This window comes from Manis javanica, chromosome 2 (assembly GCF_040802235.1).
Source record: "Manis javanica isolate MJ-LG chromosome 2, MJ_LKY, whole genome shotgun sequence".
In the NCBI taxonomy this organism is placed as follows: domain Eukaryota; kingdom Metazoa; phylum Chordata; class Mammalia; order Pholidota; family Manidae; genus Manis; species Manis javanica.
In genome coordinates, this window is record NC_133157.1 from 3,181,236 (window position 1) to 3,206,793 (window position 25,558).

General features: G+C 58.5%; 1 protein-coding gene across 1 annotated transcript; it reads right to left on the reverse strand.

The window, feature by feature from the left end:
* Positions 1-600: 600 nt before the first annotated feature.
* On the reverse strand, positions 601-24,036 carry DBH (dopamine beta-hydroxylase). Its single transcript, XM_017662355.3, has 12 exons — positions 23,719-24,036; positions 21,126-21,272; positions 19,327-19,584; positions 18,222-18,398; positions 17,405-17,507; positions 13,827-13,993; positions 11,011-11,154; positions 10,796-10,834; positions 10,153-10,212; positions 4,818-4,945; positions 4,147-4,306; positions 601-3,204 (listed from the first exon to the last, which is right to left on the reverse strand). The coding sequence occupies exons 1-12, from the start codon at positions 24,034-24,036 to the stop codon at positions 3,073-3,075; spliced, it is 1,833 nt and encodes a 610-aa protein (XP_017517844.3). The 3' UTR covers positions 601-3,072.
* Between the last annotated feature and the right edge of the window lie 1,522 nt (positions 24,037-25,558).

Here is a 25,558-nt window from a genome sequence, read left to right on the forward strand (position 1 = left end):
TTCTGTTCAGAGCCTGCCCCCTCGCCCACCGGGCATTTTGAGGCCTGTGGGGCATTTCTGGTGGCCACGGGGCTGGGTGGGGCTGGAGACTGCTGCTCACCCTTTGTGCTGGGGGCCGAGGAGGCCAATCCCTCTGCATCAGAACGATCCTCAGTCCTGGGGACTGGTCCTGCCCCAAATACCTCCGGGGGAAGTCCCTGCACCCCCGAAGTGCTCCCACTGCCCTGTGCAGACCCAGGCGGCGCGCGGCCCGTCGGGCAGGGCTGAGAGCTCTGAGGATGCGTGTGCAGCTCTGCTGGCACACGTTGTCCGGGACTGCGGCCCTGAGGCAGCGTGGCCCAGGGGAATGTTCTCGATGACAGAACCGGTCCATAAGTGTGCTGTGCCAAGGAGCAGTGGTGGGCCTCATGTAGCTATTGATTGTTGGAAATGTGGCAGTTGTGATAAGGACCTGAATGTTTTGGTTTATGTCATTTTAATTCATTTAAAATTTAGCTTAACCAGCGCATGAGACTAAAGGCTAAAGGCCCCTGGATAGATGGCCGGAAGCATCCGGGCACAGCCCAGGCAGACACACAACCTGGGAACCTGCAGCTTGCGCATGCCCCAGCCCTCAGCCCCCACCCCTAAGCCCTCCTCACATCAGAAGGGTCATGTCACCCAGGCAGCCCACCCTTCTCAAGTTGAGGAAACTTCCCTTCAATGGGCAGATGGGGGACAGAGGCCCAGAGAGGGAAAGCAACTGGCCCAGGGCCACACAGCAGAGAGGAATGGGAACCCAGGCTGCTAGACCCTCACCACTCTTTCAACCGCCCTTGCTGTACGGACAAGGGGGAAGCCTGGAGAGTATTTAAGGGGACTTGGCCCTGAGATTGTTTTCAGGTAACAAATCATTTCTCCCCATGGCCTTGAAAGGCCTGTGTCTATTTCCTAAGTAAGGAAGCAGAGGCCGAGAGCCCAGACCTTGCAGTCTGACAGACCTGGGGGCACTTCTGGGCCTCACAACTCCTCCTGGGCGACCACAGCACCTAACTTTGGGTGTAAGCCTCAGTGTCCCCATCCGGCAGCGGGAGCAGCATGTAAGTGGTAGGTTTGTTGGGACGGTTAGGACAGAACCAGTGCGAGTACTGTGGCAGCTCTTAACAGGAGCGCCGGATGCCTAAGCCAGTGAGCGGGGCTGTCGGAGCCCGGAGCAGAGGCCAGCAGGGGGCAGGCCGTGGTCTCCAGAATCAGCCCAGCAGGCTGGCCCCAGGAGCAAGGGGATGACCAGCCTGAGTGTGCGAGTGACGAAGGGGAGGTGAGGGCTGTCACCGTGTGAGCAGGTGGTTCTGGAACTGCATGTGATCACTGATCACCACTCACTCTCCAGGGGACCCTGGGTGAGGCATTGGTCCTCTGCGAACCTCAGTTTCCCTCCTTGGTGATGTTCGAACACCACAGGAGCCTCTCGGGTGTTTGGGGGACAAAGTGATGGTGACAGGGAGGGTTGGTAGGTGTGAGGCAAGCTTGTGTGGCCCGTGGGTCTTGCCCCACCCTCTCGTAGTGCTCTGGGCTGACCAGGACCTTCGTCCGAGCTGCTGTAGGGCATGATCAGAGGGCGGGGGTCTTCTTGGGCCAGCAGCCCAAGGCCAGAGGCTGGGCATGCTCCAGGCCGTCCTCCCAGGACCTGCACTGCAGGGGAGGGCTGCCTCCTCCTGTCATCCAAGGCTGTAAAGATGACAGAGGGCTGGCCAGCTCTCTGGCCTCTGTTGGGTCCTGGCATTTCACTGCAATCACACCCTGTGACTTACAGCACAGGAAGCCACGATTTATACGACACAGCGCAGAGTGTCTGGGCCCATTTGTTCCCGTCTATAATGAAGCGGCTCTCAGAAAGAGAAGCAGCCACTTAGTTGTGTCTGTTGGGGGGGTAAGGGGAGGGACTCGGAGGACCATCCATCACCCTCTCCTCCCCGAGAGGCTGTGGCATTTTGCTGAACTGGCTGAACAGAGCTGAATCTGTTACTCCCTGCAGAAACCGTCAAATAGTTGAACTTGGCCTTAAATGGGAGGCAGCTCGTCGGGGAGTAGACATGAAGGTGGGCTCCGGCTCTTCTGTGGACAGAGTGCCTGGCACAGGCAGGAGGCTCGGACGGGCCTTCTGTGCAGGCTGCACCGCCTGGCAGTAGTTCTCATTGGTGCCAGCCGCGTGTGAGCTTAGCTCATGAACCCAAACAGCAGCAGCCCCACTTCATAGACAAGAAAGCTAACGGTCAGGAGGGGAAACGGCCCACCCAAGTCGCAGCTCCACTCATTGGAGAACCAGGCTCCTAACGCCGTGTGATTCCAGAGTCATCTCTTACTACCTTTCCCACCCACTCTGAGAAGGGCAGCCCGGGCTCAGCCTCTGGTTCCCCGAGGAGCTGGCGCCTGGCTCCTTGTCTGGATCTGTGCCGCCTCATCTTTTGGTGATGGGGGAGAATTGTTGTTAGGATTTCCCTTTAGGTGGGCGAAAATATCTATTTACCCTGCAATGGAGCACCTCCCCTAGCAAGTCTCTAACTAGCTAAATGGCTTGTCCTGCCTCCGTGGGCAAGGAGGACGCCCACTGTGACAAACGAGCCGCTCTTCAGGGAAACGTTTAAGTAGAGCGCGAGCCTGCCACACACCAACACAGGTCGTGGTCGACAGGGCTGGGGACACAGGGCCATCTTGGGGCAAGTCTGCATGCAGCCAGGCCGGGCTGGTGTCCCAGAAGGTCGGCTGCTCCCAGCGAGTCAGGCAGGGCATTGGGTGCACTGGGCTCTCGACCACCCAGGCGGGTTAGCCTTATGCTGTGTCAAAGCATGTGGAGAAGGGGTTGGTCTGCAGTCCTGGGGGCTACTGGGAGCTCTCATGGGACCCTCTCAGCCACGTGGGGGTGTCCTCCGGGGGAGAAAGCTGGCATGGACTAGGATCTCAGGCAGGGGCTTGGTGCGGCCCATTCATCTCCAGCACAAAGAACCGTTCCATGGGGGTCTTCACAGAGTGGAAATGCAGAGAGCCGGCGTGAGCCCGCAGGGATGGAGGGAGGGCTGGGGAGGCGGCCCCCACTCAACCTCTGTCCTCACTGATGCTGACCAGGGTGGGGCCAACAGTTCTCTGACCCGGGCTCCCTGGGCACTGCGGGGCAGCCTCTTCCAGCTTGGAGATGATCTCAGGCAGGGGCTGCAGGTTCCATTCACCCTGCATGGAAGGGACCAGGAGGTCAAACTGAGGCTGGAGGGGCAAGATGGCCACTTAGTTGGCGTCTGTTGGGGGGGTTTTCCAGGGGGTTCCCACCCACCTCTGGGGCTCACACTCACCTTGTCCCAAACTGAAGTCCCATTCTCCCACTCCAGGTTCTACTTGGGGGTCCTTGCCTGGGAGTCACCCTGACCCTCAACCTCCCTGCCCATTCTCACTTTAGTCACCACCCAAAGTAACTGGAGGTCCCTGGGTGCAGGCTGCTTTTTTTTTGCCATTTCTCCCTTTTTTTGCCATGACAAGGCTGCTTGACATGCCGCATTCGCAGCCGCATCAGACACCTGCCTGTGTCTGGGAGAGCCCGGTGTTAACCGTGACTGTGGTGCTGCGAAGGGTGGATTTAGCGGTTAATCCAGCTCCCAAACGCTTCCAGAAGCCTTCCCCGCCTAACTCAGCACCGGCTGAGGCCGCTGACAGGGAATAAATGAGCTGCTTTTGAATCCCAGCGGGTCCCAGATAAGGAGGTGACACCAGCTTGCAGTTTCAGACTGTTTGGGTTCCCACCCGCCCCTCCCCCAGTGCTTATTTTTAGGCTCTGGGGGAGGTTGCTGGCGCCTTGTTCGCAACCAGCAACCAGAGAGACTAGTCCTGTGATGTGCTATTGCCCAGAAGAGGGGTAGCCGCCCTGCCTGGGGTGCTATCAGTTCTTCCCCCTGCAGGCTGTCTGTCTTTCCGGGCCTGATCTGTCACCACCTGCTTTCTCTGTTTTGAGTGAGGAGTTGGCCGATTCCGTGGAGCAGAGCCCTGTCACCCCAAGCGGGGGTCCTCCATGGGGCTTGGGGCACAGAGGGGTGGGCAGCCGTAGGACTTGCCACCAGGCATCGGAAAGGGGTGAGGGTGTTGCCAGCTGCGACCCCCCCACCCCAAACCTGGCAGGCACACCTGGAAGCGGACGGCCGAGGACTTGTTGCAGTGCATAGCAATGGGGGCGAAGCCGTACAGGGCCTTGAGCACATCTCGGTTGAAGGAGTTCCAGGTGACAGAGGCAAACTGCTCGGGGACAGAGACCTGAGGACAGGTGCAAACTTCCTCGTTGTTGAACCTGGCCGGGGAGAAGGAACAGCCCAGTCTGGGGTGCAGCAAGCAGATGGGAGGGGAGCCCAGCGGGGCGCAGGGGAGACTTCCCTGCAGATGGGGCGGAGCTCCCAGAGTGGGCTTCTGGGCCACCTCTTCCCGACCCTGCTGCCTCCATCAGGCCTCCCTACATAGCGGTGTGGCCCTGCCTCCATGCCAGCGATGGCTAACAGGCTTCATCTCCCAGTCACCTTGGGTCAGCTGGGAATGGCTGCTCCAGGGCTGGGTGCTCAGGCCAAGTCCAGGTTCAGCAGGAAATGGTGGGGTGGGGGGTGTCAATTAGTGATTAGTGATGTCTGCACAGGTTTGGGGGAGTGGAGGCCTGGCTGCGTGTGCAGGCTAGCCCTGCTCCCAGACCTTGGCCTGATCCTTCACTTCCACCCTGCTGGCTAGCAGGGCACAGGGCTTTCTGTGTTGGGGTTCCCCTGCCATGCCTCGGGCAGGGGGCACAGGTGGGTGCACTCCCAGGGAGCCATCACCTGTTGATGAGGTGGAAGTATTTCTGCAGGAAGCCAGGGTCCACGGCACTCTTGCAGAGCTCCAGCTGCGTCTGGGGGTAGTAATGCACGTAGTTGACGCACATCTCCTCCAGGATGCCAAAGCCCCCCTGCAAGGGGGAGAGGATGCGGTCAGCACGGGCTCACGGGCACGGGTGCTGCCATCGGCTTTCAGATTTCCAGTTGTTCGCTGCACTCGCTCCCTGATGGCACAGCGCCGGGGAATGTGCCAGGTGAGCAAGCGGCCTGCTCCTTTGGACTTCCCGCCTTCCCAGGAGAGACAGACGGCAAACCAGTCAGCCAGCAATTCAGCCGGCAAGCTCGTCTCAGGTGGAGATAAGTGTCAGGAGTTGAGCTTCAAGCAGGAGAATGAGTGTGCCCGTTTGACGGATAGACACTGAGTCCTGGAGAAGGGAAGGGACAGGGCCTGAGTGGGCGCAGCCTCCCAGCTCCTCCAGCTGCCATGAGAGCATGGGCACAGAGGACTGAAGGGCACTCCCTGCACCCTGCAGACACATGCCACCCGCAGTCACTTTCAAAACCAGGCCTGAGTGGCTCCAGAAGAGGAGACGGAGGCCAGGGGCTGTCACAGCACCTCCCGGGGCAGCCCTGCTGCCTTCTCGTTGAGCAAGGGGTGCTGAGTCCCTGTCCCCAAATCCCTGATGGGGGCTTTAAGCCCCTGCTGGGTCCCCGTTCTCCGAGCTGTTGGGGGAGGAGCCTGCCCCACAGTGGGACAGGCAGCTCAGACCCCACGGGCAGGGTCCTGGCCTCAGGCTCCCTGCTCTTTGTGGGTGCTCTTGTGGGTCTGGGGGTGTAATCTGGCTGATGGGAATGTCTGAGGGAAGAAAGACTTCTGCCGTTTTATGGCAGAACAAAAGGACTGTGGAAATCCCGCTGAGTGCCCGTCTCAGGCCCCCTCCCCCGGAGCAGGCTCAGCACCAGGAGGCCCATCGGGAAAGGAAATCCCCAGGTCATCTGTTTGGCTCTCCGGAATGGCATCTACGGGGCGGGGCTTACCTGTTCTGGTCGCTCATTTCCCAAGGCCCGGGGACCCCAGCTCTGATCACCTGGCCTGGCCAGGCCGCAGATCAGAGGACCCCCTCCCTCCTTGAAATCTGGTGTCTCCTTACAGCCCCTGCAGCTCAGACATCAAAAGAAGGCCCCCACCTTACGCCAGCTCTGCTCCAGGAAGCCACCCCTTGTCTTCACCTGGGGGCGGAAGTCGCCTTTCAAGGGCCCCTGTGTCTCTGAGCAGCACACCCGGGAAGTTCCCTTCCTGCTGGGAGCTGCTGCTGCCCCGTCTTGATCCCACCTGGCAGGGACGCAGGCCTGCTGAGAACAGGGTGCGGGGTGGCTGGGCCACACGGGCCGGGGCTTTGGCTCAAAGAACCCGGGGTCTGATGAGGTACAGAGGGGACAAGGGACAAGCATCATGTTTCCTGCCTATGATGAAAATGCTGAGATGTAAACAGTATAGTAAGAACGGGCAGGACCCCATTTTAAGACTAAGATTCCATTTTAAAAACCAGGATAATAGGAGCTAAGATTCCTAACATTCTTATAGTAATTAGCCAACAACTGACCCTGTCTTAAGACAGGGCAAGCAGTCCTAAAGGATATGACCCCACGTCTTGAGGATAACCACTGTCTTGGAGAAAGGGATCAATAAATTCCTCGTGTTAAGTTCATCTTACAGAATGTCTAGGGGACTGGCTGAAGGTAATGACATAATGTCTCTCACCAGAGAGACACCATGAGATCACAGTCAGCCTATGCGCCCCCTGGCCCTTTTCCCCATTCTTGAAATCCTTAAAAGACAGAATCCTAAGCCCTTGCGGGCACCTCCTTTCTGAGGTTGCCCACACTCCCCTTTCTTCCAATGTGTACTTTGCCTTAACTTCTCACTGCTCGACTTACTGCGTCTTATCTCTGCACTCTCCCAGTGGTAAGCGTCTTTGTTACTTTGACTAGAAACATTCAATGTTTCTAGACTTAGGCACATGTCTTCACGCTCTCTGTTCTACTTGAGACAAGTAGGGAAGGGCTGCTGAGAGCTCCTATTTGTGCTTGCAAGTTCCCGACGCCTGGGTGACCTGGACAGGACTGTGGCTATATGATCGTGCTCCTTAGCAGCCTGCCCGAAAATCTCCTTTCTTTGCTTTGGGAAGTTCTCAGAACATAATCTTACTCCACCCAGCGCTCTGCGGCTCCCCCAAATCCTGGGGTGGTGGGGGCCCAGTTCCAAGCAGACTAGTACTGGGCACCAGGTGACCCTGGCTTCAGGAGTCGGCAGGGATCTGCCCTGTGCTGAGCAGGAGCTCAGACAGCCTCCCTCCCTCCTTCTGGTCTCCCTTGCTCTCCACTGCCTGCAAGGAGCTCCCATTCCCTGCTGTCAGGCAGGAAAATAGATATGAGCAGGGTGGAGAGAGAATAAGCCCAGGAAAGCCCACTAAAAAAAAAGACCCAGAGTTAATGAGTTAATCAGTTAAAGCTCAAAAAACCAGGAGTAACTTGGCCTGGAATATTTGAATATTCCCCAGATAAAGGGGGGCACCTCAGCACAGCCCATGTCTCTATTGTGTTAATGATGCAGGCCCAGCTTATTTTTTAACTTTACCTATATGCTGTGTTTTTTTTCTTCCTTCAGCCCTAATCAAGTAATTTGCAACTTAGGCAACTAATTTAACATGCAGGCCCTGTGGTAAACCACATAGCAAAAGGCAGGAAGTTAAACAAGATTCTTAACTTACTCTTTAGCAAACAGACAGTAACTCAGCCCACTTTGGGGGCCGGGCAGGAGGTCTTGTTTGATCCGCTCCCAGACCAAGACACCAGTTATCTCAGGGAGAAATCGGAGCAGTAAATTTCTTGTGTTAAGTTAATTTTAAACAGTCAATGACCACTTAATAAGTCTGCACCCCCAGCCCGTGGTTACATTCTGAAAAAACCCTTAAAAGGGGGAACTCCCAACCTTTCGGGGTGCTCCTCTCTGAGGTCGCCTGCACTTTCTAAGTGCATAATCTTTTAATCTTAAAACTCTCTCCAACCTTTCAGGGCGCCGCTCCTTGAGGAGGTTGCCTGCTGCATTTTCTCTCTTTAAGTAACTAAATAAAACCTTTACTCTGCTTTGCTACTGTGTCTCTGCCCTTCAATTCCTTGTCCCAGCAGGGACAGGAACTGAGGAAAATACACTGCCTCCCCTAACACTGATACTCTCACTTTAATGAATTCCTTCCTTATCTACACTCATCAACCTTCTCCAGAAATTTCTCATTCAGAGTCAAAAACCGTCCCCTGCCCAGGTTGAGGTTTCACCTGGTGGGCAGGGAGAGACCTCCCAGACGCAGCTGCCCAGCAACGGGAGGGACGCACATGCGTGTGTCCTGACAAAGTGCCTGTGACCCAGACCACTGGCTCTGTGAAGCTCCAGTACATCTTCTTTTTCATGTCAACCTATTATTTTGAAAAGTTTTAGAGCCACCACCAGGCTTTGAGACCCTCGGTCAGGTAATCAATGGAACCAAGACAGAAACAACTTGTGACGTGCGCATGAGGAAAGCGGGTGTTTGGTGTCCAGTAGTTGCCTTGTCCTCATTATAACACTACGCTTCCCTCCCCTGGGTGCAGAGTTCATATGCTAATGGTACATGAGGTGACGTATGTAATCCAGCTGCGCAGGTGCTCATGGGACCCCACCTTATTTATGCGGGGTAACCGAATAACTAATGACTAAACATTTTCACCCCCCATGATAGGAACCGCCCTGATCCTTTTCAGGACTGACTCTCTCCAGCAGCCCAGCCTTGTCTATCAAGGTGTCTGTTTCCTCACATCTCGAATAAAATGCCCTGCTTGCTCGCATATTCCTAAATCACGGTGTTAAGTTCTTTTAACACTCAAACACAAGAACTGAGGACCCTGTTCTGGTGTCTGCTGGTAACACCCCAAGTTTATGAACATGGATCCAGAGTAGCTGTCACCCCAAATTCAGAGGGAGGGAAGCATGTGGCAAGAGCTTCGCAGGTACGTGGCCCTGGAATAAATCCCACTCAGCCTGTATCAACTGTGTGACCTTTAGCCAGTACCTCCCCTCTCTGAGCCTCATTTCTCACCAGCAGAAACAAAGACAAGATTCTTCTTGGAGACTGGTGTGACAGCTAAATGAGAGGTGGAAACGACCCAAGTGTCCATCAATGGGTGAATGGCTAAACAACTGGCCCACCCAGCGCTGGAGCATTACCAGCTGTAAAGAGCAATGGCGTTCTGACACGCACGCAATAGCATGAACCTTCAAAACATGATGCTAAGTGAAAGAAGGCAGACGCAGTGCGCCGCGGGCCACATGATTCCAATGACCTGAAAGTCCAGAAAGATAAGTCCGTAGAGACAGAAGGGAGATCAGTGGCTGCTGAGGGCAGGGTGGGCCGGGGACACTGGCGGGGGGACAGCTAGAGGGTTTGGGTTTCTCGATGAAGAAAGGCCGGCTGCGATGTTTGCACGTACCCGTGAATATGCTTACTGTCGCTGACGTGCCCACATTATATGGGTGAGTTGTATGGTGTGTGGATCACATCCCAATAACGCTGTTCCGAAAGAGCGCCCCAGCTGGATGAGACGGTCCGTGGCCGCCTCTCCCGGCGCTGCGTGCATGCCCAGCCTTGAGAACAGAGTGTCTCCCCAGAGAGATCTCCCCGGGCGATCCACAGTCCCGCCCAGATGAATCCGTGCCACATCCCACTCTGCCATCTCCATGTGAGGGTCCCCTCTGCGGCGAGGCCTCTGGCTCCCAGCACGTGCCCACCTGGGTTTTTGTTTCTATCATTATGTCCTGTCACTCGCAGCCGGTGTGGTGGGCCTACGTCCCTGGTTGGCGAGCCCCCTGGGACGGGCCCAACGCCCTGCTCTCCTCCCCAGCGCCGGCACACAGGTGCAGAGGCACGCTCACAGATGTGGGTCCCGAATGCAGGCAGGCGTCAGAACAACGTGGGGCGTTGTTACACCGTAAATGCCGGATGTCACCACCTAAATGCCAGCTCACTGTGTCTGGAGTGGAGCCTACGGCTTTGTGTTTCTACCAAGCTCCCCAGAGCATCTGACGCTGCTGGTCCCAGAAACCTGAGAACTGCTGGTTTACTGACCGAATGAGGGGAGGCGCCCCTGGCCCCAGCAACCTACGTTCCAGGCGAGAGTTAAGTACCAGGGGCCCCCTCCGTGACCCCCCTGCCTTCTCTCTCCTGTCCTGACGGAAGTGTAGAAGGTCCTGAACGGGACGCCCCAGGCCGCACGTGCCCTGCGGGCAGCTGGCAGAGAGACTTACCACAGTGGCCAGCTTCCTGTCTCCCGTGTTGTAAGTACAGGAAGTGATGAGCACGTCCCCCTGCGGAGCCAAGCCAACAGGTAACAGCTGTTATCTGGGGGTAACAGGTGTGTTGTACCTGGGCCCACCTGTGATAGAGCTGCCACGCAGGTCGTCATCAACCCATTACTGAGGAACCCAGTGGTAGCCCCTGGCCTGACACGTGAGGCGCAATCTCAGAGTCCCCAGGGAGTGACTACTCAGTGGCTTCTATGGCCCCTTAGTACACAGGCCACCGGCAGGCCGGCCAGGGTCTGTGCAGCCTGGCTGGGTCATGTCACAGCCTAAGAGTGAGCTTGAGCAAGCACCCCCGTGGCCTGGACTTCCCTTTCTGCATGACCAGGGGTTCCCTCAGCGACCTCCACACCTTCTCTCTCCCTAAAGCTTTTGGGGTTTGCATTGGGCATGAGGCCCACATCCCCTTCCCCTCAGTGGCTGTTCTGTGAAGTATGGGGACCCTCAGCCCAGGTGGCCCCAGCCCCTACCTGTGAGGACATGGTTCCGGAAAACCTGCCCACAGTCCCTCACCACTTTGCCTTTCCTCTGGGGGTGCCCCCACCCCCACTGCCCAGCGCCCCAGCCCCTGGCCCTACCCAGCACTCACCGGATAGACGGACACGACCTTCCTCAGCATGCGGATCTCCTGGGGTGGGCACAGGAAGGGTGGAGGCTGCAGAGAGCTGCACACCAGCTCCCAGCCACCTCCCCTCCAGACCCTTGGGGGTGTGCGTGTGTCCCAGCCCATCCGGGGGAGGCCACACTGCTAGGCTGGTCTAGGGCCATGGGGAGCCGCACGCGGAGCTGGCAGCGGGCCCCTACCTGGAAGTGAGGGCTGTAGTGGCTGTCCCTGCTCACGACCTCCTGCTCTCGGCCGTCCCGGGCCAGCACAGTGACCACCTTTCTCCCTGTCAGGTGTGTGTGGAGCTGAGAGGCAAAGATGTGGATCCCAGAGGGCGGCAAGGCCTGCAGGGCGGGGGGCAGGGGTCAGGGCCTGACCTTGGGGCCACCCCGCTGGCTCCTGCAGGCGGCCAGCACCGACCACAGGCCTCAGGATGACCGCCTTCCCCAGAACGTCTGCACTGCCCAGGCATCATCTTTCTCCCTGACGGCAAACCCCACACCAGAGGCTTCGCAGGGAACGAGCTGCCCTCAGTGGGGCAGCCCTGTACCAGCAGCAGCCCTGCCTGCAGCCCCGGACGCTCATTCGGCAGCAGACCACGTCCCTCTGGTCCTCTCCACAGGCCCTGGAGGCAGGTCAGTTCACTTTGTGTCTGTCTGACAGACTTTAGGGCGAGCCCACTGCGGGCTCATGTCCAGTGGGAGACAAATGGCAGCCGTGCTGGCTCCCTGCCCAGCGGGGACGGCACCCGGACTGCCTCACTTTCTGTGGCTCCTGTGATGTCACCTTTGCTCCTCCTGTCTGGTCCCCCAGCAGCTGCTGCCCCTGCCCTTGGCTTTATCGAAGCTTTTGGCCCCCTAGCAATGATTTGGGGATGGAACCCTGATGGCCACATTTGTGACAGCTGAGAGCCAGGCCCAGGATCCTCTGCTAACACACGGGGCCCTGGGTTTCGCCCCCCAGAGATGCAGGTGCCAGATGACGGAGGGGAAACGCCATCCTGGGGCCTGTGGTCCAAAGCGCTCTGCTTTCTCCTGGCTTGTCTGTTTGGATGACGTTTTCTAGACATGCCAGACTTCTGACTGCAGAACATGCACCCCAGGTGGTCTTCTGAAGGAGAGACAGACTCCTGGGAGCCCCTGCAATGAGTGCTCCACACAAACGGCATTTGCCGGAGGAATGTGCTGTCTGCAGCGAGGAAGAGCAAGCTGAGTTCGTTTTACTTTGTCACTGGAAAGTACTGGAGCCTGGCAAGAGAGGGCAGGTGTGTCCTCCCACGTGAGAGGCATTCTCAGGGCCAGGGGGTCAAAGCGGCCTGGTCCCGACCATGGGCAGAAGCTGGCCGGGGGCCACTCCTCCGTGGGGTGACTGAGGAGGTCACTGCCCAGCCCCAGGCCGGGGCCACAGAGCTTTCACCTGGCAAACGATGTCCTGGACGGGAGGTCTGGGGACACGGAAGGAGTGTCAGACGCTGGGTGTGGCTTGGAGTTTTGGCCCCTGGTCTCAGACAAAGGAGCAACCTAACGCAGGCAAACAGGTGTCCTGCACAGACGGACAGCTCTGTGTCTCCCCAGCTTGAGGTCACCGGGCCTGGCTAACGGAAGATGTGGGGGCTCAGGGAGCTCACGTAAGGAACAAATCGCAGTGAATCAGTCGCTGGGAAGGTGAGCCCCCCCTCAGCCACCTCACACAGCGCCAGCCTCAGGAGTCGGGCCCGCGGCCGGCTCCCCACTCTGTGGCTGCTGGCATCATGACCCTGGCTCTCCTCAGTCCCCTCATCTGTGAAATGGGGTGCTGACACTTGTCATGCAGGTCACTGTGAGACACGAAGGTGCGGGATGGGAGGCAGATTCTGACACAGCATCCACGATATGGGAAGAACTCCCAGAAGCCAATAGTGCTGCCACCAACCCACCAGGGAAACTGGGCCAACGTCGTGAACACACAAGGAGAACAGGTGGCAAGACACAGATGGGAAGACCTTCAAGCTGTACAAACAGGGGCTTCACCGCGGAAGAAAGGGTTCCCTCCCAAGGGACTGAAAAAATACTCGAAATATTGGTGTTTTGCGTTGGCAAGCCCGCGGATCTGGGCGCCCTCGGTGCCGTGTGGGGGAAGAAGCTTCAGAATGGGCTTTCCAGAGGGCGGTTTGCGAGATGCACTCGAACTAAAGCTCGCATGTCCTCTGTGTGTGGCGGTCTAGAAATCTAGACTCCAGAAACCTACAGGATATAATGTTTTCCCGTGTGGCCCAGGATTTCCCGGCAGCCTGCTCCCCGTCAGTGAAGGGGATGGGGGGGGTTCTAAGACAGAAAGGTCTGAGGGGCTTCACCTTGGAGGGGTGGCTGGGGGACAGGTCAAAGCAGGCTGGGACAAGGAGCCGCAAAGGTACAGGATGTTGGGGGGCACTTCCACGGTCTGGAGGCTGGGTCCCCACTCTTTGCTCCAGAGTCAAAGCCCTGCCCTGCGCACCAGCTGCGCCTGGTGGCCTGAGAACCAGAGCCCCGGCAGCCTGTACCCTGGTTCCTTGCTGGTCCCATGGGATCAGCGCTGGTGAAGCTCTAAGCAAAACCCATGCTGGGCAATGCCATGTGCTGCTGGAAAGGCAAGTCACAGGTTACCTTTCAACCTGTCTTTTAGCACAGCACCTATAAGGGCAGGTAGCAAAATACAGGAGACAAGTCTGCAAGGACACAGAGGGCCAGGGATTGGCATTTCAGGGAGAGAAGGGTGAGGAGGATGAGGGGCTTTCGTTTTCAGGGATGAGCGGGGGTCTGTCTACACACAGAAAGTGTGTCTTAAAGGGCAGCACATGCGAGCCCTGTGGACCACGAGGGAGCCATGGTTATTGCCGGAGAGGAGGTACAGGCGCAACAGGAAGTCTCCTTTGCGTGCAAAGGGAGCCTCTGTGAGGCCCCAGGGTTGGGGAGTCAGCCAGAGCTGCCCTTCCTTGGCTGCCAGGTGCAGGGAAGCGCAGGCGTGGAGGGCCCGGCGGTGTGGGCCCAGCTCCACTCACCAACTGGGTGCACTTGTCCGTGCAGTAGCCCGTGAGGGTGTAGGCCGACTCCTGCGGGGGGATGGCCATCACGGGCGTGTACACCAGGCCCAGCTCCATGATCCCCGCGTCATAGCGCCGCAGCTTGGCCGTGTAGTACAGGCGGATGCCAGAGGAGTCCCGCCGGCCTGGGGGAAGGAGGGGCAGAGGCGAGGGAGTCCCCTTTGGCCCGCGTGCAGACCTCCCCTGCGCTTGCTCACATGCCAAGCCCCAGCCGTCCCCAGCCCAGAGGTAGTGCCCACCCCCCACCTGCCCCCAGCCGCATCTGCTCCCACACCTGTTTATGCCAGGCATTTGCACCACCTCACCAGGGGCACAGTCACACAGCCACGTGGCCTTGGGGGCCGCTCCCCTGCCCTAGCCCTGCCTGGGAGGGGTCAGCCGAGGCCCTGGGTGCTTTGGGGAGGAGCCCCGGGCTGGTTCCAGTGGGGAGGTGAGGGGGCTGGACGTGGCCCAAACCCTCGGGACGCACGGTAGAGCTGGGAGATGGGCATCAGGGCCTGTTAACCCAAGAGTCCGCTTCTCTGACTTACAGATGAGGAAAACTAAGGCTCAGCACTGAGCTAAAGACCCTTCCCCATTCGGCCAGTCTGTGAAGTGGTCTAGCTGGGTCCGAGCCCAGGGCGGTGACTGGGGACCCGGCAGCCTCTCTGCTCCTCTGCTCCAAGGGGGAGCCAAGAACGCCCCCTCTTCCCCCGCCTCCCTGCTCCTCACTCCAGGCTCCCCCCGCAATGTCCAAACACAGCCTCTGTATCTCTGGGCTGATTACATCAGAGGATAATAATAAAAAGGGAGATGCAATTGGTTGAAATTCAGATGGGGGTTAAATAATGAAATAATTGTGGAATTTTGATATTTATAGAAAAGTGGCCCATCTCCAGAGTTGTGAAGTGACAGAGCATCCTTATATCTGGCAAAGGATCCATAAATACAGCCAGATAATCAGGAAGAGACAGACTTGCCTGACATTAAGGAGTTTTCAAAAATCCATTTGCTTTCAGGTTTTAAATGAGCAATAAATCCCGTATCTTGCTAAGGCCCAAGCTGACTTATGTCCTTCTCTGTGCTTGCTGTAGATAATCCCCAAGGCGACAGAAAGTATTAGTTATGTCACCAAGAAGAAAATCCCTGGCGGCCATTGGTGGAGCCCACTCGGACCCGCACCCAGCTGGGGGCACGGCATGCACGCACTTTCCCAGCCCCAGGCCATGTGTGGGACTAGAGCAAAGGCAGGCAGGCTCGGTTCCCCACCCAGGGTCCTACAGCAAGGGAGGGATGGGCTGGGACCCAGCCTGGAGGTCATGTTCTTATTGCTGAAGCTATTTCTGCCCCTCACTCACAAGTGAAAATAATTGTCTTTAAAAATAGGGAGAGAGAGAGAGAGAAGGCTTGGTGGCTATGTGGTGGGAGATGCTGGTGCAACAGACAGTGGGGAGTATTGTCAGTTTCTGATGTGGCATCAACTGGCATCACCACCCTAAAGACTAACTCTGGCTGTCTACCTTCAGGCACAGCGCGATCCAGCAACCCCTGCTGTCTGCTCCCAGCTCCTGCTCTCATGCCCTGCAGTGCAGCCAGGCAGGACCACCTGTGTTCCTGAAACATGCTCTCCATGTGCCCCATCCTTTCCTGCACACAGACTATTCCCTTGATCTGATGCAGCACCTGGCAGCTTCCCTTGTGAAGCTTCTCCTTGTCCTCCAATGCCCAGGTCACATGCTGCCACAACGCCACCCAGGCCACATTGACTTCTCCTTTTATACAATCTCACATCTTGCCTTCATCTGCCTCCTAGGGCCTGGCCCCTCCTGCCTTGTGTGTGTGTGTGTGTGTGTGTGTGTGTGTGTGTGTGTGTGTGTGTGTGTGCAGGTGTGTATCATACTGGCTCATATATGTGCGCACATCTCAGCCTCCTTCCCAAGCTTTCTGGGGGCACAGAGGTGTCTTCCTCTGGCTTGGCACAATGTCACACAGAAGCCCCACAATGAACACGGATGAGTGGAAGTTCTCTGCTATCGGGTACCTTAGGGGAAAGCAGGAAGTCAGCCTGAGTGGCCCTTGCCCTGACCCAGGCCCTTCTAGGCCAGATTGGACACACGGTTGTGGTCTGAACACTCAGACACAATGGGACACGTGCCCAGGGACAAACACTCAATTCAGAGCTATCTGTTCCTGCCTGATAATTCACCTTTCTGGACCTGAGGTCTGGCGCAGTTGATCAGGGGATGCCATCGCCATCCCGCATCCAGCACAGGGGACCATGAGGATTTGTGTTTGCTGGTGTCAGGGTCCTTAAAAACTCAACAGCCCTGAACAAACAAGATCCAGCCCTCCAGCACACAGGACAGGTAGCACTGGTAAACCGCAGCCTGGCCCTCCTGGGCACGGGACAGCCCCGCAGGCCGTTCCAACAGGAAGTGCCACGCCATGGCCGAGGGTCAGTTAGAGGAGCCTGTCTGCCACCCCTGACATGAAACACATGGATAGAAGATCCTGTACTCACACTCACACTCAGGCATGCTCTCACACTCACACTCAGGCATGCATTCGTTCTGCTGCGATGTGTTTGGAGAAGCAGAAGGGACGCTTATGACCAGAAATGTCCCCATTTGAGCTGGGGCTCTTCCCTAGCCCGGAGGACAGCCCCGGGGGCAGTGCCTCCCACGGTGAGCCCAACGAAGGGTGGGTTCTGGGCAGGGGCTGCATCCTGCCATCCTTCTGTCTTGCCAGGTGCCCCCTCCTCACCCAGCCTGTTCCTGGGAGGGCAGCGACACTGCTCCGTGAGTCAAGCCATGGGGGGGCAGTTGGGGATGAGGGTAGCAGCAGCTTCAGGCTTCCAGGGGACCGAGCACATGGGACAGCGCTCTGGCCTGAGGCCTCTCTGTACTGACCTCCCGCCCAGGGGTCAGCGCACACTGACGCTAGCCCTAGGCCCTGGCTGGCGTCACCACATGAGAAAAAGGTGTGCCGGGGAGGGGGACCTGTGTTTACTCAGACTGACCCAATGTCTAGATGATTCCTTACAGCTTTACAGTCAAACCAGTCTTGCAGATTGGCAAGGCTGCCGACTGAGGCCAGGGAGGGACCCCACCCCAAGCCTCCTGGCCCTGCCTACTCACTTCATGGCCATGGTGGGGGTCCTTCACCAGTGGGCCTTAATTTCCTTATCTGCAAAATGGGCATGCAGGCTCCTGCCTGACCCAGGGCATGGTACTTGGGACAGTGCACACCAATGGCTGCAATGTTTATGAGGAAGACGTGGGGAGGTACTGAGTCCCCACGGCTGAGGGGGTAGCCCTGAGCCAGCCCATTGAGGCCCTGCTCCAGGGAGCCCACTGCAGTTCTAGGAGACGGATGGTGAAGGAGAGACACTGGGGGTGCACCGGCAATGGATCATATAACAAGTAGGCTAGAGTTTGGGGAGCAAGTCCAGTGCTAAACAGACAAGTCAATTATCTTCCTGACTGGACGCAGCCCAGCGCCAGGGTTTCAAAGGAGAAGATGGTGGCAGCGCTGGAAACATTCCCGGCGCCCCCTACCTTGTATCCTCAGTGGGTTGTGGTAGTGAACTTCCAGGCGGAGAAACCTGGAGGACCCAGGGCCCCCGAAGGCAAGGCCCGCTTCCTCCGGGTAGTAAAAGGCCTGCAGCGGGCAGAAAGAAGGGTATCAGGCATTTAGGAACCACAGCCCAGGTGGACAGACTGGTGCATCACAAGGGGGTCCCAGACAGGGGTGCGGGCAAACCCACCCAGCTGAGCTACGGTGGGCGGTGCTGGGGAGCAGCCGGATTACAGCGACACTGTCCTGCTGATGGGCAGCTCATTATGGCTCCAACGGTGTGGTGTCCCTATTAGACTCGGGGTCAGGGAGTGGGGCGAGCTGGTGCCCCCAGGCCACCTGCTGCCCGAGCCCCTTTCCCAGCTGTGCCCTGGCCTCCTCTGGGCTGGTGGGAGAAGCTGATGGAAGCGTGGTAGACGCAGCCCACAGAGGCTGCAGCGACAGGCCCTCGCACCGCCAGCCCCAGGTCCACCCTGTGCATGCACCCCCAACTCCAGTGGGGAAGCGGGGTCAGTACCTGCAGTGAACCTAAGCTCAGGGGCATTTAGGATTGCTATAGAGATGTAACAAAGGCTGGGAAAAGTCTGTGTGGCTCAAAAGAGCAGTGGAATGTGGATAATGCACAAGCAATCGGGGTTATTTGGGCTGTGAGCCTCTCTGGTGGCCTCATGAGCACCCTTGGGAGCCCCCTTCTTGGGGGCCCTCAGAGAAGTGGGGGACACCGAGGTGTGGAGGCGTCAGGGCCCCCAAAGGCTCCCGAGAGACAGGCGGGACCCGGGGGGGGTGCAGGGCACACACCTTGGCACCCAGGGCCCAGGCGGCCAGCACGTGGCGGCAGTAGTTGAGACGGTCAGGCTTCATCTTGGAGTCGCAGGGCCCACTGAACTGGGGGAAGCTCTCGAACTCGGCAGCGCACTGGAAGACCTCCATGTGGTGCACCAGGGCCTCATTGCCCTCAGTGACCATGGGCTCGTACTGTGGGGGAGGCCACGGCAGCTGAGCCTGAGGCCGCGGACACCCCAACCCTGCCTGCCCACCCCCGCTGGTGGGGGCGGGCCAGCAGCCCCCCGTGGGCCTCTGCTCGCCATCTGTAAAATGGGCAGGTGAGGGAGGTGATTTCCAGGGTTGCTTCTGTGGCTCAGGGCTCCGAAGTTGGAGCCACCAACCTGGAACGAGGCAGAATCTGCCAGACCACAGGCAGAGCTCCAGAGTGAAGGTATGAGGACCCAGGCAAGCCGTTTCCTGATGAGGTGGGCGGGAAGGCAGCTGTCCTCATGTGAGCATGGCTGCACAAGGCTAAGCCTGAGCCCTGGGGACAGGTGGGGCTGTGGGCCCAGCCAGCTGCCTGCTGTGTGACTTCGTGCACTCACACAACCTCTCTGGGCTGCACTTGCTCTACTGGAAACAGGGGATGGTGCCCAGTCCTGTGCGTGCTCTGTTGTGGTGGTGGAGTGGCAGGTGGAGTGGCAACCTGTGCCCCTCCCCCCGGGCCAGGCACACTGTGGGCATCCAACGGCTATTGTCATGACTGGTGTATCTCCAGGTGGGTGTTCGGAGCAATTGGGTTCTGAGTTGAGCTGCTATTCTGTGAAGGGGGATGTGGCCTGACAGACAGCCCCTCCCAGTCCCAGGGGAAGACACAGAAATCAAGCCATCCTTTGCCTTTGACCAGGCCAGGAAGCTGGGCCCCAGGAGGGTGGGGAGTGAGCCAGGTGACAAGGCTCACTAGTGACTGTGACTGCAGGAGGCTCAGGCCCTGCCTAAGGGTCAGGCGGGAAGAGGACACCTGGTTCAGACAGGACCACGGACAGCTCCCTGGGCCAGGGACACCTCACTGTGGGCCCCTGGGGCCCCGGGGAGAAGGCCGAGCTGGGGAGAGGACCTGCCCGCAGCCCCCACCTACCATGACAATGTGGTGCCTGGAGAAGCCATCGGGAAGCTCGGTGATATAGCACCAGTACGTGGTCTCCTGGCCAGGGATGAGGACGTCCGGGGCCCGGATCTCCATGGTGTGCAAGTCCGAGGGAAGGGCCGGGACGGAGATGTCAGGCTTCAGCAGCTGCACCCTCTGCAGCCCCGTCTTCAGGCTGGACGTGTTGATGGCCTCTAGCAGGCGGAGTGGCTCATCCAGGATGCCATACACCAAGTGGACAGTGCCATCCTGCCAAGGCAGGGCCCGGTTGTTCACCCTCTCAGACTCCAAGGAGCTGGGCTCCTCGGTGACCAGGCTCCACCAAGTCCCTGCCCCCCTTGCCTGGCAGGTGACATGCCTGGGCCTTATGTCTGTGAAGGAGGGGATCTTTGAGGCTCTGAGAGGACCCTGCTGGGATGAAATCCCAGGCCAGCTCCCCCGAGAGGGTATGCGGGCATCACATGCCTTTAGTCTTTCTAATGCATTTCGCCCACATTGCTCAGCCTCCACTCAGTTACCAGGCCGGCTGGCCCCCCTGTGATATTCGCTCCGTCCACTGCCCCCCGGGATCACCGGTCATCTCCTCTGGTCCCATCAACAGCTCAGCCTGAGGAGTCAAGACCCCTTTAAGTGAAAGAAAGCAAACTGAGGCTGCTTGCCGGTGACCCTGGACCTGCAGGGCTGTGCTGTCACTCGGCCACCCCCAGACTTCTGGGGTGGGACACAGACACAGAAAGCTCTGGCCATTGCTGTGCCAGAGGTCACAGCAAACTCAGGGGCAGGGGGCTGGCTTTCTCCCGTGCTGCCGGGAACGTATTTTCATCTGGAAAATACCGTATGTGGTCTTCTGGACACCCGTGTGTGTGTGTGTTTATGTACATGGCAGGCAGCTGATTTGCTCTCTGAGCAAACCTGGGAATGTGCAGAGGGCATCTGAGAGCTCCAGGCAGGAGCCCCCACACCTAGGCTGGAGGCTGAGCCAAGTGCCCGTGGGCATCGGCAGGATATCCTGCCAGGTCCTTGGAGGCGGTCTTCTGCCCGCCCTTGCCTTGCCCGCTGAGCAGGTGCGTGAGGGTATGAACACTCAGGGATCTGCCATGAGGCCACTTTGGGCTGCAGCTCTGTCCCCACCATGCCCTGTGCCCCTGGGTAAGTCTTTCCCCTGTGCGGCCTCGGTTTCCTCATCAGGCACACCCCCAACCTGTCACTGCCATGACATCAAAGTTACACAAGGACAGATGTCAGAGGGCACTGAGACTTACAAGCGTTTTGTTGTCAAGGACAAGGGGGGTTGTTTTCCCTCCCTGACGGTCTTGGGGCAGCTGGAGAAGCCTGGGGTGTTGGTATCTGCTGTGACCCTGAGCTCCTGGCCAGGGCTCCTTCCAGTGCCTGCCGCACAGGGACGCCAAGAAGGCAGAGGACCGACCCAAGCCTCCCGGCTAGTGGGCCACAGGGCCGGGCTGGGAAACCAGGCTCCTGGGTCCCTTCCAGAATTCCACCTGAAGATGATGGACCAGGGGGACAGAAGCAGGAGCGGCTCACCCCGGTCCCAGTTTGAGAGGCTTCGGGGCAGGACCCAAGTCTAGAAACATGTTGCCTGTGTGTCAGCCAAGAGGGTCTTGGGAGGAATCAGAGGCTGCTGGCAGGGCTTGTCTCTCCAAACCCTTGTGCCCCCCTTGCCGCCAGAGACCACTTTTTGGCTTTCTTTCTGTACATAACTGGCCAGGGCTGGGACGTGAGAGGGCTCCTCCCAGCCCACGACCTCCTGGGCCCTCGGGGCTATGACTCACCTCAATGAGGTAATCCTTGGGGTCACAGGTGCCAAAGGGCCTCTTGAAGAGCAGGACCAGGCCTTCTGGAGTCCTCTGTGCCTGCAACAGCTGGTAGTCCTGCTGCGAATCCAGGTGGATCTGCCCCTTCTGGTCACTCCAGGCATCCTGCAGGGACAAGTCCTGACTCTGAACACAAGAGGCTGAGCGGCAGGGCCAGAGCTCGAGGCTGGGCACCCACGGAGCAGCCCCCTAGAATACACACAGCCCTGTGGGCCCTGGGCTTCTTCCCGGGGCTGGAGGCTCACCGTGTCTCCTTTGTCCACCTAGAGACAGTGGAGTTGAGCTCCAATCCTGCTCATTCCCTCTGAGCCTTGAACCAATGCTCTCAAATGCCAGCCAGGACTCGGAGGGCTGGTCAGGGGCAGGGATGTCTCTCCCCACAAGCCTCAGAGGCCCCAGGTGGAAGGCAGAGCGGGGGTAGGGCCCTGGGCCCCCAACTGCCCCCCTCCCCCCACACACAAATATCATCTCAAATTGGTGCGTAGAAGCCATCTGGATGCATAGTCCCCAACTTCTGGGTGGGACTCAGGAAGGTGCCATGATTGGAAACAAGGACTGAGAAAAATACTGCCCCCACTGGTCTGTGGAGGGAAGGGCCCTGACAGGGCCTGGAGCCTGGGAAAGGGGAGGCGTGGGGGGCAAGGCCACCCTGGGGAGGCAGGAGAGAAACCTGCCAAGGTTAAGGTGGTGCACAGGCTCAGGCTCCTGAGGGGAGCACCTCCTTAAACCGTGCACCCCAGGCATCTTGCTTGCCTGCCTAGCTAACCTTGCCTGGCGGGGGAGGAAATGGCCCTGTTGCATTTTCCCAGGATGGTCGTGGGCGGTGGATTTGGCTCCTGCCCTCCCCTCACCAGGCTGCCTCTTTCGCATAGGGCTGTAAGGCTCAGCACCCTGGGGGCCCCAGGCCAGGGCCCAGGAAGGAGGGCACCTCGAGAGGCAGCTGGGGGCAGAGAAGAGCCTTCCCCAGCCAGCAGGCCTCTGTTCCCACTCAGGAATGCCACACATCGCGGCCTTAGGATTCGTTTTTAACGCTGCACCCAGGGCTACGGCATGTTTTCTTCATTTCCCTGAAAAACAAGAAACCTACAAAAGATTTTGCAAAATCTTCCCCAGGGAACAGCACCACGCTGGAGCGCCTGCTGGGATACACTGTTGATTTGCAGGACTAATTTTAAACAGAGGCAGAAAGTTGGAAAAGAGGCTTCAGCTGGAAATCTAGAATATATTTGTCAAACATATCGCTAAAGGAGGAAAAACAAGCCTGACATTTGTTTGCATGGGAATTTGTTGTGCAAATTAATCTCGCAGTGTGCGGGGAAGGTGAAGTCACCCGGGGCCGGGGTAAAGCTGCCCCGGGAGGAGCAGGGGCTCGGCTGCATCTCTGGGAATGGCTGGCGACACAGGACTGGGGCTGCCCCAGCGCCCTCTTGGCCTAGACCCCCTGAGCCACTGAGCTTCCTTGTGTGGGCAGAGCTGGGCCCCAGCTAGGCAGCTCACCCCATCCTACCTGGGTGGCCCAGCCTCACCTGTGAAATGGGGACAGAGCTGTTGTGGGGATTGTTTGGGGCACAGGCTTCCAGAAACACCAGCCCATGCGAACTCACAAGCACCCAAAGGCAGAGAAAAATTATTCTTCCCACTCTTCCAGTGAGGAAGTTGAGTCCCAGAGATGACTTCTGGCTTCCCCCCTCTCCTGACTCCACCTTGGTCTCCTGCAGGTGCCCCGCCCAATAGGGATAAAAGCCCTTCCGCTCACAGGCAGAGAAAGTGCCTCCTTACTTAAAAAACGTTTTTAACCCTCTTGGGTCTTTTCTCATGGAGAATCAGGTTTGTCCCCATCTGGAGAAGGTGGGGAGCAGAGGCCCGGGGAGGGTGGCTGGGTCCCCACTGAACCTCCCTTCAGCTTGTCGAGGGCCCCCAAAGCCTGTCTAGTTTGAAGGGAAAATTCCCCCTTTCTCTACCTTTCACAGCAAGAATTCACGGCTGAATTTTGATGGCAAGGAGCGAAGCAGACGCACTGACTGTTCAGGGCTGGTTCCTGGGTCTGCTCCACATCTGGGGCAGTGCAGGGTGTGGGTGTTTGCACCTGTCCGGTTCACCCATGTGCGCTGGGCTGTGAGGGCTGCATCCTGGCACTAGGGGTGCCCATCCCGTGCTGTGCTCGGCCCATGCGGCCACCAGGCCCTCACTGGGGACGTGGTTGCACTGGGTGCTGCCCATGCTAGTGGGAACATGCCGCCTGCCTCGTGAGGGTGAGCAGGTGGAGTGGTGCTCGCGTACGTGACATGTGCGTGCGTCCTTCCTGTGTGCTTACCCTCCTTGGGCTGGGTCCTGTTCGGGGGTGTGCAGTCCAGGACTATGGAAAGTATCTATTTCCCATTTTATCCTCAAATTGGTGTCCCTGAGATGCCCAAACCTGGGACACAGACATGGATAAGATTACAGCAAATGCAAGCCAAGAGATGGGAGGGAAACTTCCTTTGCTGGGTTAAGGAGGGTGACTGCAGGTCAAAGAAGGCCCAGTGGGGGACTGGGGCAGGGAAAGACTCACCCCAAAGTAGGCACTGTCTCCATCGGTCCAGAGCACTATGAGGTCAGCATTCTCCAATTCGCCGCGGTCCGACATCCCGAACAGGACCCCAGCCTTGAGCTCCCGCACCAGGAGCTGGAAGTGGACAGTCTCCTGCACGTAGCTGACATTCCAGGAGAGCTCCAGGGCCCCCCCGGGGTCCAGGGGGATGCGGTAGGGGAAGGGGCTCTCAGCGGGTGCTGAGCCCTGGAGGGCGGCCACCAGGATGACCAGGAAGATGGCCACCGCTGTGCCGTACATGGAGGCCGCCTCTCGCACGGTGGGGCTGGGGACCTGCATGACTGGTGAGCTTGGCCACCCGCCTGGCCACTTATGTCCTGGCCCTCCAGGGCGTGGGCCCAGGCCCCACCAGTAATCACATTTGTCTGGTGGGGAATTCAATTGTCCCAGTGACCCTCCCACCAGCCTGTGCCCTGGGCCAAATGCTTTGCGTCCCTTGCTCTCATAATTGGCACTAATGACACACGGACAGCATCAGTGGGAATTGAAGTAGACGGGCTGATTTCACCCCCTCTGAGTCGTCTCTGAAGAGCTGTCCAGAAAGCAGGCCCTCCCCGCAGCCCAAGGCCTTTCAGATGTCCTCTGGTCAGGCAAAGGGCTAACTAGCAGGCGGGCTGTCTGGTCCGGTCTCTGAGCAGCTGGCAGGACAGGTGCCATGCCTCCCCATCCATGGATGGGCAGAATGAGGCCCCAGGAGGTTGTTTCCAGATGTCCAGTGAGTAACGAGACCTTGCTGCTATGTGCCTGGCCCAGTGAGCAGATCCTACAATGCTGGCGGGTGGGTCACTTTCAAACTAAAAATAGAAGACAGTCCCCAGATCATTGCTGTGCAGAGACACGCTCTCCGTGGCCTGCTGTTCCCACTCCTGTCTCCTGTTTCCCCCACAGGCTCCATCTGGTGCCAGGGCTGCTCCAGAAGGAGTGGGTGCATTGTTGGGGGCAGACACAGATGGCCCAGGTGCATGGCTGTGGCAGCCTTCGCGGTGTCTTGCTGAGGGGTGGTTGTCTGCCTCACTCCATCCGTCTCTGAGCAGAGCAGACTCCACTTGTGCTGTCACTTCCAGGAAGCTCTCCCTGATTGCCCTCTGCTCTGAACTTGGCTCTCTCCTCCAACGCTTGGCTCCTTCCCTCTCTCCCTCCTCCCCTCTTTGGAGAAACCCAGAACCCTACCATAGGAACGCAGTGACTGACATCACCGGCTGGCTCCCAACTTTAGGTCCTCAACTCCACACACTGGCCGGCCGGACTGGTTTTGCTCTGAGCTCTCTTCCTCAGGAAGGAACGACTGTGTCTGCCTGAAGATGCAATCTGGAGAAAGATCCAGCCCTGCCCTGGCCCTGCGGGGGGTGCTCTTTGCCTCCCAGAAGCCAGGCTGCCCTGCAAACCAGGCAGAAGAAAGATGCCACAAAACGCCACCCCTCCCTACCCCTGTCAGCTGGGGGCCACATTCACCAGCCCGCAGGTTCAGACAGGTGAGAGCTAAGTGCACAAACCCCTGGGGCACAGGGTGCATCACTGGTACCCCTCACTGGCTGTCTCCCCAGGTCCAGGCTGGGGCCAGATAAAGGGCTGAGTGAGCGAACAGGAATTAGCCAGGAAAGGGCACCCCGGGCCCATCCTCCTGGGAGGGAGCGACAGTGTAGGAAGATAATGGCCAGGAAAGCAGGCTCCGTGGAGCCAGAGGTCTCAGCCACGGGGCTCCAGTGAGAACTTGGAACCCCGGGGGTCCCGCAGGGCAGCAGGCAGGCTGCTGGGACACAGGGCCTGCGGAGGAGCCCGGCAGTGGGCGAGTCAGGCTACA

What these genes read in the sequence shown, in the direction of transcription:
- DBH (XM_017662355.3), bottom strand. Translation starts at nt 24,036, where the DNA reads ATGCAGGTCCCCAGCCCCACCGTGCGAGAGGCGGCCTCCATGTACGGC. An exon ending in CCAGGCACCACATTGTCATG is followed by an intron (nt 18,399 to 19,326) that starts GTAGGTGGGGGC and finishes CCTCCCCCACAG; the next exon opens with TACGAGCCCATGGTCACTGA. An exon ending in CAACCCACTGAGGATACAAG is followed by an intron (nt 13,994 to 17,404) that starts GTAGGGGGCGCC and finishes TCCTTCCCCCAG; the next exon opens with GCCGGCGGGACTCCTCTGGC.